The sequence below is a fragment of the Anguilla anguilla genome, chromosome 2, assembly GCF_013347855.1.
Source record: "Anguilla anguilla isolate fAngAng1 chromosome 2, fAngAng1.pri, whole genome shotgun sequence".
NCBI lineage: Eukaryota > Metazoa > Chordata > Actinopteri > Anguilliformes > Anguillidae > Anguilla > Anguilla anguilla.
The window spans coordinates 73,774,570-73,786,450 of NC_049202.1; the positions used below are offsets into that span (position 1 = coordinate 73,774,570).

At 46.4% G+C, this 11,881-nt stretch overlaps 1 protein-coding gene across 2 annotated transcripts in view; it reads right to left on the minus strand.

Annotated features, from left to right (window-relative positions):
• The window catches only part of pemt (phosphatidylethanolamine N-methyltransferase), a 50,595-nt gene that overhangs the window by 21,000 nt on the left and 17,714 nt on the right, over positions 1 to 11,881 (minus strand). For both annotated transcript variants that reach the window (XM_035399184.1, XM_035399192.1), the window contains exon 3: positions 8,002 to 8,117. In XM_035399184.1, the coding sequence (XP_035255075.1) occupies positions 8,002 to 8,117 (116 nt within the window). The remainder of the gene's footprint in view (positions 1 to 8,001; positions 8,118 to 11,881) is intronic.

Here is an 11,881-nt window from a genome sequence, read left to right on the forward strand (position 1 = left end):
TCCCACTCTCAACTCCCACACTTTCAAATTCAAATATGCTTCACCGGTCTTTCTCTACACTTCTCTCTCTGCCTCCATCTCTCTCTCTCTCTCTCTCTCTCTCTCTCTCCCTGGCTCTGTGGTCAAGTGGGGATGGGAACCTCTGTCCTAGTAGATGGAGAGCAGTGAGACTCTAATCTATGGGCCAACTCTTTAAGCGTCAGCGAGACTAGACTAGATTTAAAGACACATGCAGTTCGTATAAATAGACTCAATTCTATTTTTATTTTTATGGGCATCCACTTTCCGTTCCCCTCCAGCCAGTAACGGTGGAGTGGATTCTTTTTTTTTGTTTATACAGAATTATAATAAACTCCCAGACGCATCACCAGGGTTGCTGTACCAGGAATGCGTTCTGCAAGCTCACTGAAATGGAAATGCGCACGTTTTGAATTCAAAACCTCGGCCGCAGACGTCTTTGCCGGCACTTTCCCTTTCATAAGAGGGCCCTGCTGTTAATCGTCCTGGTTGCAGCATCGCTACTGTCAGCACTGACGTCACGATCCCTGCTGGCGACCGAAAGCAATGGGCTTCTAGAACACCGAGTTAGAAGGAAAAAAAAAAGAAAACTACTCTCCAAAACGGATACAAAGCACTCTATTAACCCTTTGAAGTTTTTCGGAATGTGTTTTTTCTCTGTTTTTTTCCTAAGTCAGTGTTCTAGAACTCCATTGCTTTCAGTCACCGGTAGTGATTGTGACATCAGCATTAGAATGTTCAATGAAGAACATTCTAATCACACATTTGTGATCTCACGCCTTAAAGGGTTAAATCAGGCTTTTTCTTAGACTTGACCTTGCCCTCCTGCTCATCCAATCCCACGCATTCCTTTGTATCCAGTGACACCTAGCCTACCTGTGCTGGGTCTAACCCCTTCACATCTGCATGATCTGTTAATTCCTCAGTCTGCTGATCCCGTACAGCTCAGCGTCCCCACAGAGTGAACTTCATGGGGTCGGTCATCCTTAAAGTTCTCAGCTGCCAGGGACAAGAGCAGCCTTCAGAAAAAGCACTAAACCGGACAATTTTATCCCTGCAGCCGCCTTAAAAGACCGTGTAATGGAGTCTGTCTCAGAAACATGCTTCTGTTTCCACTCCTAATGGTGTGTTCCATCCTGCTAATGCCAAATGTCTGTCGCTGCCAATTTTGCCCTGCACTTCGTGTGTGCACCGGTCGTTAGGTTTGTGCTCTTGTTGCATTTTGTGCTTGTATCCCGCCTGTCTGGTGTTCATCTGACTATTGCTCGTCTTTTTTCTGTCTCTATTATCTGTTGTTTTTCTGTTTGTCCTTATTTTACTTCACTTTATCTCTATTATTTTACCCCTTTTTGGAGGTGGATAGGGGGATGGGGGGTGTTTGGTAACTGAGTGAGTGAGTGAGTGAGTGTGTGAATGAGTGAGTGAGTGAGTGAGTGAGTGAGTGAGTGAGTGAGTGAGTGAGTGAGTGAGTGAGTGTGAGTGTGTGAGTGAGTGAGTGAGTGAGTGAGTGAGTGTGTGAGTGTGTGTGAGTGAGTGAGTGAGTGAGTGAGTGAATGAGTGAGTGAATGAGTGAGTGAGCTCATCCTGGCTTTGCCGAGGCACACATGGACGCATCTAGCAACACTGTGGTCATGCAGCCTCCAAAACATTTCAGTTTTATCCCTTTGAAGAGAAGGTTTTTTGGAATGTTTTGCGTCAGTGCTGCGGAACTCCATTGCTTTGAATTAACAGTAGTGATTGTGACATCAGCATTAGAATGTTCCATTAAGGACATTCTAATCGCATGCGTCTGATCTCACACCTTAAAGGGGAAAAAAGGCTGAATGCAGAATTCTGGGATAGGCACAGGACAGAAGGTCAGCCAGTGGCTTACCTAGGCGAACGCCATCGCAGAATAGCCTATAGAAAATCTCAGCCGCTACGGATTGCACATCTGACCCACTTTCCTTCCACACTGACATCGATGACTAAGTTACCTTCACACACACCCACACAGAGTCAAAAATTAAATTAATATTTTATACAAATGTATGAACAGAGGGACTACCTCATTGCTATTTGGGGGAGGGGGGTGGGGGCATCTGTTTTGTTGGTATATTTCCATGAAAGGAAGAATAAATCAATAGGACGTCAAAGAATATTTGTAAACAGGTTTAATAGAAAATCGAGTCCCCTCCGATGACATACAACATTGTGCATACATACTGGCAGGGCACACACAAAGCACAGCTACAGTACCCACGACCCTGACACACATTACAATGAACAGACGACCAGAAATCCATGTCACACTACAGAAAAAGCATGCACACGTAAAATTAAATCATTTTTAGAGAGTCGCCAGCATGTCTAAGAGTCCAGACAAACACCAAAATGACTAAGAGTCCAGACAAACTCCAGCAAGAATAAGAGTCCAGACAAACACCAACATGACTAAGAGTACAGACAAACTCCAGCATGAATAAGAGCCCAGACAAACTCCAGCATGAATAAGAGCCCAGACAAACTCCAGCATGAATAAGAGTCCAGACAAACACCAACATGACAAAGAGTCCAGACAAACACCAACATGACTAAGAGTTCAGACAAACTCCAGCATGAATAAGAGTCCAGACAAACACCAGCATGACTAGGAGTCCAGACAAACACCAGCATGAATAAGAGTCCAGACAAACACCAACATGACAAAGAGTCCACACAAACACCAACATGACTAAGAGTCCAGACAAACTCCAGCATGAATAAGAGTCCAGACAAACACCAGCATGACTAGGAGTCCAGACAAACACCAAAATGACAAAGAGTCCAGACAAACACCAACATGACTAAGAGTCCAGACAAACTCCAGCATGAATAAGAGTCCAGACAAAAACCAGCATGACTAGGAGTCCAGACAAACACCAACATGTCTAAGAGTCCAGGCAAACACCAGCATGACTAAGAGTCCAGACAAACTCCAGCATGAATAAGAGTCCAGGCAAACACCAGCATGACTAGGAGTCCAGACAAACACCAGCATGATTACATGCACAGAGGACGCTGTGGAGGGACCCTAGCACAGGCAACAGCGGAATTCATATTTAACTGCTCTTCTGGGAGGATAATATACTTTCATGCGTTCGTTCAACAGGTGCCGCAGCGCGAAAGCAAAGCTTCCGCTGCCAATATATACGAGAGTGAATTCAGTGCCAAACCAAGATTCGCAGAAATAAAACGAGGAAATTTAAAAATACACTCGGTACGTGTAAAAACAGAACATGCCGCAGTGAACATCGTCTAGAACATGACTTCCGACGCTTCTGCAAACGCTCGCATTTCTATTTTTCTGGACCCAAAAATACAGTTTTTGGCACAGCTCAACGGGAACCTAGCACGTCTGCCAGCATAAAAACACCTCACAGGTGAAGAAAAATGACAAAATACCGCACAGCAAACGTCCGTACAAATTACACACCTCGAAATCATGAGGGAAAATCTGTCTCGGAGTTTTTGTCCGCCACATTGGCAAGCTTTACAAATATTTTCAAGTCGTATTTTCAGGGATTATATTTTTACATTCACTATATTTATATTGTTGTGTTTATTTAAAAAATGTTTTACACACATACGAGCACGTGCCATTGGAATAATTTCATGCACTGCGGCACACAGCACGACAGGTAAATACAGCGCAAATATCAGCGCAAGGGCAGCGCTACATATCTGATTGGCTCCGGGCTGCTAAACAAGCAAGCAAAACATGACTGAGCGCAACAGTCCGACTCAGCGCTGAGCGCCAATCGGCCTATCACAGCGGGGATGCGTGCAGTTACTATGACGAGCGGTTGATCCCCCATTGGCTGGGGGACCTTGGTCTTCAGCTTAGCAGGATAACTGAACCTTCATACAGCCCACGAGGGCTATGGAAGCTCCTGTCATACCCGCTCAAACTGTTCAACAGATCAATAAATCCTCACAAAAAATGACCTCAATATCACAGGAAAACAAAATGTCCCACCAGCCCAAACCTTTTTGTGTAGAGCGTGCATTCTGCTTTAGAATCAAGTGTTGCACCCGTGTCCAAATGTTGGACGCTTTTTTCCAAGAACTTTCAAGCCCTTGATTTAATTACAAAGCAAAGAAAATCAAGACACTCATGTGGAGAGAACTGAACTTAATAAAGCTGGTCATTAGTTCGGCTGACACATTAAAAAATAAATTTAAAAAACTCACAACAATTAACTAAAGTGTTTTTTTGTTTGTTCTTTTAATAAACTGCAGGTCTCCATGTGAAAGGACTGCCTAGATTCGCTTTGCTCGTACATTGGCCATTTTCAAAGGGTGACTGGAGGGTCGTTCTAATCACTTCTGCAGCTCACCCCCTTCATTTTTAATGCACATCAGAATGTGCAAAAAGCACACACAAAACAAAGAGCAAACAAACAGAAACACTTCTTTAAGCATAAAAGTCATTTTTCCAAGTATTCCTTTTTATGTTGGTGTGCATAGGTCCTGACTCTAGTGTACGGCAAATTTCTCACCTACTCTCACTGCTCTTACAAATTTTTAGCCTAGGACACAGGCCAACAGGGCTCATTCAAAAGCCAGAGTCAACCTTGGAACACCTTTCTCCTGATGGTGGTAGCTATCAAAACAAGAGATAAAAAAGGTATAAAAATGAGAAATAGCTCTGTTCATTAAAGAGACCTAGAAAAAGTACTCTGTTTTAAAAGAACTGTTTAAAAAATGCTAGTAGTGCGTGCAGTGTTAACAATAACACAAATGAACCAGACTTGAAAATGGAACTTGTAAATGGATGGCAAATGGACTGCATTTATATAGCGCTTTTATCCAAAGCGCTTTACAACTGATGCTTCTCATTCACCCATTCACACACACACTCACACACCAACGGTGAAAGGCTGCCATGCAAGGTGCCAATCGGCTCGTTGGGAGCAATTAGGGGTTAGGTGTCTTGCTCCGGGACACTTCGACACGCCCAGGGCGGGGGATCGAACCGGCAACCCTCCGACTGCAGGTCAACCGCTCTCACCTCCTGAGCTACAGTACTGTGCAAAAGTCTTAGGCACCTGTAAAAAAAAATGCTGTACAGCTAAGATGCTTTCAAAAATAATGAAATGAAAGGTTAAAAATATCGAAAAAATAATATAAAGAGCAGTAAATAGTTAAAAACTAAATAAAATCAATGTTTGGTGTGACCACCCTTCGCCTTTAAAACTACATCAATTCTCTTGGTACACTGTCTGGCAGTTTTATAAGAAAATTGGCTGGTAGATTGTTCCAAGCATTTTGGAGAACTTGCCACAGTTCTTCTGCAGATTTTGGCTGTTTCGCTTGCTTCTGGCTCTCCAGGTAATCCCAGAGGCCCTTGATCAAGTTTTTTTATCTGAAAAGTAGTCTATTACTTAAAATATTACTTTATTTAATAAAATACAAAAATGTATCTGTAAAATTTCATTTTGTGGAAAATTCATGTTTGGAAATCTCAAATTTGCTCTTTTCTACTGGCACACTAATGCAGAAAATAAAAAATAATCACCTAAGACCAAATATGTACTATATATTATATTTAAAAATCCAGGGTGCCTAAGACTTTTGCACAGTACTGTATGTCGCCCCTAGCCCAATGCTCCGGTCCTCCACATCTGTTAAACAGATAGCTTACCCCTACTATACGCTGCATAGTCCCGCAGTGGACTGGGCGGGCCTTCAAGTAGCTAATTTGGCCCCTCAAAAAAATGGCAGTATAATAATCCATTTCCGCCACAAAATGATATCTTATATTAGAATAATATTTGACATATCGCCTGGCTTTCTTTCTGCCAAACATTATGAAACTCACTGTATTTATCATAGATGTGCGTGTAATATATAGGTTACTTGGTAACGTACTGTCCTCTCCCTAAATTAGTCCTGCTCATGGTCACACCCCTTTTTTTCCCCAAGCCCCCCCATCTTCCACCAAATACTGAAAACACGCCAGTTTAAACAAGACCTTGGCTCAGCGAATGCTGATCTCTGTACCAATCACACGGGCGTGCTCGTCATACCTATGCTGACTCTAAAACTATATCCCCTATCCCACTTAGCACCCGCCATGGCGTCAAGCTATGAGTTTATGAACCGCACGACCATCAGTTGGGGACCCTCAACACTGGGGCCCACGTCTGCAGTCCCCATGTGAGAGCGACCAGGCCTGGAATACGCTCAGGCGGTTGGTACCGTGTGCAAATGCGCGTGCCGCTTTGAAGGAGCTAAACGGCGAAATGGCGGAAACGCGAGGCACGGTCTACGGCTACCCGTTGACGTCACGCCCCCAACTCTCAAGGAAAACGTGGGACACAAGTTACCCAATGTACGAAAGTTGGTATGTATTACATTACATTACATTACAGGCATTTAGCAGACGCTCTTATCCAGAGCGACTTACACAACTTTTTCATAGCATTTTACATTGTATCCATTTATACAGCTGGATATATACTGAAGCAATTCCGGTTAAGTACCTTGCTCAAGGGTACAACGGCAGTGTCCTTACCCGGGAATCGAACCTGCAACCTTTCGGTTGCAAGCCCAGTTCCTTACCCACTGTGCTACACTCCGTCCTATGTATAAGGGGGGGGGGGGGGTGTTTATGGGTCGGACGGACTGTAACCCAACTGCGCCTTGCTCCGGTTCCCCGCTGGAACAGGTGACGCCTCTCAGCCCCCCCCCCCCCGCCCACCCCGCCCCCCCCCCTCGCTGCAGAGCTCCGTTTCTGACAGGCAGCCAATCACACGGTTGCAGAGCTCCGTTTCTGGCAGGCAGCCAATCACACGGCTGCAGAGCTCCGTTTCTGACAGGCAGCCAATCACACGGCGCGCTGACCGAGTGCCGAGAGACCGTCACATCCACGGCAACAGCAGAGCTTCTCTCATCTCCGTGGCGACCGTGCAAAATACACCTTATTAAGGGAAGCAGATGGATAAAAATGGCTCTCTTTTTTCTGAGGAAAAGTGTCAGCAGTGCTGAGGAATAAAAGCTATAATAATCACCCCCCCCCCCCCACCTCTAATGCACCCTAACCAGGCACCAACTCATCTCATCTACGTAAAAAAAAGGCCAAGGTGTTGCCATGGTATTTTCTTAAATTCACTGCCTGTAAGCAGGGGGTTGCAGGAGAGGGGGGGGACAAATGGGCTGGTGGAATTACAACAGCAGATCTAAGGGCAGTTTAGAGCATGGCTTTACATTATGGACCAGGACCAACACTGCAGCAGCATTGTGGAGAGTAAGACTAACACTGTGCAGCAGCGTTAGGGACAGTTAGTGTAAGACTAACACTGTGCAGCAGCGTTAGGGAGAGTTAGAGTAAGACTAACACTGTGCAGCAGCGCTAGGGAGAGTTAGAGTAAGACTAACACACTGTGCAGCAGCGTTAGGGAGAGTTAGAGTAAGACTAACACTGTGCAGCAGCGCTAGGGAGAGTTAGAGTAAGACTAACACACTGTGCAGGAGTGTTAGGGAGAGTTAGAGTAAGACTAACACACTGTGCAGGAGTGTTAGGGAGAGTTAGAGTAGGACTAACACACTGTGCAGGAGTGTTAGGGAGAGATAGAGTAAGACTAACACACTGTGCAGCAGCGTTAGGGAGAGTTAGAGTAAGACTAACACACTGTGCAGCAGCGTTAGGGAGAGTTAGAGTAAGACTAACACACTGTGCAGGAGTGTTAGGGACAGTTAGAGTAAGACTAACACACTGTGCAGGAGTGTTAGGGACAGTTAGAGTAAGACTAACACACTGTGCAGGAGTGTTAGGGACAGTTAGAGTAAAACTAACACACTGTGCAGGAGTGTTAGGGAGTGTTAGAGTAAGACTAACACACCGTGCAGGAGTGTTAGGGAGTGTTAGAGTAAGACTAACACACTGTGCAGGAGTGTTAGGGACAGTTAGAGTAAGACTAACACACTGTGCAGGAGTGCTAGAAATGCACACTTGCTGACCTGTGGCTGCGGTACACATTGAGCAGGATAATGAGGAACCCCAGGGAGTAACACGCCAGGTAGGGACCCCCAAACAGCCTGGTCAGGCCCCGCGTTCGGTGCTCCCACCTGGCCACCTGTGAAAGGAAACAACACTGTGAGAGAACACTGCAAAACAACACTGAGAGAAAACACCCATAACAACACTGTGACAACACTGCAAAACAACACTGAGACAAACCTGCAAAACAACACTGTGAGACAACACTACAAAACAACACTGTGAGAAAAAACTGCAAAAACATCACTGTGAGAGAACACTGCAAAAACATCACTGTGAGAGAACACTGCAAAACAACACTGAGAGAAAACACCCATAACAACACTGTGACAACACTGCAAAACAAAACTGAGACAAACCTGCAAAAACATCACCGTGAGACAACACCCCAAAACAGCACTGTGAGGCAAAACAACTCCACAAAAGAACACTGACCACAGAACACTACAGAACAACACTACAGATAACACTAAGACAACTCTTAGAAAAGCACAGTATCCTTCTGCCTCCCAGCATGTACTCACACACACACTCACTTGCATAGGTGGACACACACCACACTATCATACTCAAACACACATATGCAAGTGTGCGCATGCTTACACACACACACACACACACACAGCAGGCACACGCACACACACACACAGCATGTACTCGCGCACACACTCACTTGCATAGGTGGACACACCACACTATCATACTCAAACACACATATGCAAATGTGCGCATGCTTACACACACACACACACACACACAGCAGGCACACGCACACACACACACACAAACAGAGCAGGCACAGGCACAGACACACACACACACACACACACACACACACACACACACACACACACGCACACACAATTTCCTTCTGCTTCAATCTAAAGCCCTTAACAGCCACAGCCAAATTAATGTCTTCATCAATGTCAAGTTATGGAAGGAAAGAAAACTGAAAGGAGATATAAAGAAAAAGAAAAAAAAAAACCTTTCAGCTTCTATTTTAAGAACGGGAACAAAAGCAAGACATGTTTCATCTGTTCCCTGAAAGCACAGCACCTGTCCATGGTAAGAAGTATCTGGCTTCAGATTTGATACAGTCATCAAATGTAAGGGATATGCAACAAAATACCGACCTTGCAAGTCAAGCACAAGTTAAATTTGTCAAAATGTACTATGTCCCAATACTTATGCTGACTTTAAATAGGCATTTTTGTAATATAGTTCAGTGTCTGCTTAAAAAAAGAACACATGAAATAAACGTGGATTTTGCCTCATAGTCAATGTGCTATTTGAAACAGAAATTTGATAAGTTCGGAGGGAAAACAACCAATCTGACAAAACCGTCCCAAACCTTTTCATTTAACCGTAGCCGGCCTACACCACGTTCACTGCCATTTTTACCACGCAGCGAGAAGGAACTGTGTCTGGTGCTGCTTTTAGGATTAAAAGCCTGGTTTCATAGCTCGCAGTACCTCTCACCTGAGGTAACGCTGGTAACAAGCTCCCACGATGCACAATTTAAAACAGAATTTAGCACACGCTTTCAGCCGACAGGACTCCAGAGAAAGCATATTTAATATGGCTAACAAAAAAAACTCCGGTAATGCCAGAGATAAGCAAAGCCACCATCAAATCAGACTGGGAGGCGTGACCCGAGACCGGTGTGGATTAAGGGCTTTTTTTTCCTGCATCTCCAAGAAAAGCACTTCACCCAATTAGTATCGAATCCTTCCTGCCTGCAAAAGAGGCGAGCAATTAGCAGCGCTGATCCACTGCTGGGGGAGGCGGGTTCGAGAGGGACAACCACTGGTTCATTCAAGGACTCCGCAGCTCTCCCGATCCCAGCAGCGGGTAAACAGCGCTCTGAAAGCGGACGACGGGCCCGTGTGCCTCGGTGGAGGGGTCGCTTTCAAAGGCGAGGGGTCGGAGGCTCCGGGGGGACATATCCGCCGAACACGAGGCTGCATCAGGGTCCACATTAAAAACCGCGATCCCACACAAAGCCAGCGTCCCACCATGGACCCTGCTCCTGCTGAAGCTCAGCATCCCACCATGCACCCTGTTCCTGCTGAAGCTAAGCAACCCACCATGCACCCTGCTCCTGCTGAAGCTAAGCATCCCACGATGCAATCTGCTCCTGCTGAAGCTAAGCATCCCACGATGCAATCTGCTCCTGCTGAAGCTAAGCATCCCACCATGCACCCTGCTCCTGCTGAAGCTAAGCATCCCACCATGCACCCTGCTCCTGCTGAAGCTAAGCACCCCACCATGCACCCTGCTCCTGCTGAAGCTAAGCATCCCATCATGCACCCTGCTCCTGCTGAAGCTAAGCATCCCACCATGCACCCTGCTCCTGCTGAAGCTAAGCATCCCACCATGCACCCTGTTCCTGCTGAAGCTAAGCAACCCACCATGCACCCTGCTCCTGCTGAAGCTAAGCAACCCACCATGCAACCTGCTCCTGCTGAAGCTAAGAATCCCACCATGCACCCTGCTCCTGCTGAAGCTAAGCATCCCACCATGCACCCTGCTCCTGCTGAACCAAACACACCACCATGCACCCTGCTCCTGCTGAAGCTAAGCATCCCATCATGCACCCTGCTCCTGCTGAAGCTAAGCATTCCACCATGCACCCTGCTCCTGCTGAAGCTAAGCAACCCACCATGCAACCTGCTCCTGCTGAAGCTAAGCATCCCACCATGCACCCTGCTCCTGCTGAAGCTAAGCATCCCACCATGCACCCTGCTCCTGCTGAACCAAACACACCACCATGCACCCTGCTCCTGCTGAAGCTAAGCATTCCACCATGCACCCTGCTCCTGCTGAAGCTAAGCATTCCACCATGCACCCTGCTCCTGCTGAAGCTAAGCATCCCACCATGCACCCTGCTCCTACTGAAGCTAAGCAACCCACCGTGCAACCTGCTCCTGCTGAAGCTAAGCACACCACCATGCACCCTGCTCCTGCTGAAGCTAAGCATCCCACCATGCACCCTGCTCCTGCTGAAGCTACGCATCCCACCATGCACCCTGCTCCTGCTGAAGCTAAGCATCCCACCATGCACCCTGCTCCTGCTGAAGCTAAGCATCCCACCATGCACCCTGCTCCTGCTGAAGCTAAGCATCCCACCATGCACCCTGCTCCTGCTGAAGCTAAGAATCCCACCATGCACCCTGCTCCTGCTGAATGGCTGAAGCTAAGCAAGGGTGGGCTTGGTTAGTACTTGGATGGGCCAGCAGGGGGCAATCTTCCCTCTGGTCAAATAAACCCCAATGCCCCAGTGCAGTGACGGGGACACTGTGCAGTAGGAGATGCCTTCTTTCGGATGAGACGCTAAACCGAGGTCCTGGCTCTCTGTGGTCATTAAAGATCCCATGACACTTCTTGCAAAGAGTAGGAGGCTCCCCGATGTCCTGGCTAAATTCCCAGATCTGGCTCTCTCCAACTTGCCACCTAATCATCCCCTGATTAAATTAGCAAAAAAAAAATGTTCTCTCCCTCTCCACCTTCGCTAATGCGTGGTGAGCGTTCTGGCACAAAATGGCTTTGGTGCATCACCCAGGTGGGTGCTACTCATTGGTGGTGGGTGAGGTGAGTTCCCCTTCATCATTGCAAAGCACATTGAGCGTTCGGAAAAGTGCTATATAAATGCAATGATTCATTCATTCATTCATCTCTTGATGGCGCCCGTTTATTTTTTCAATTTGTTTAACGTCGTAAAACATTCCTGTTAGAAATGAATATGAATGACATATCATACATGTTCTAAGGCTCTTCCTGAAATGTTCCCAGTGACTTTCAAGACAACATTCAAGCAACGTCTAGGAAATTGGAAAAATG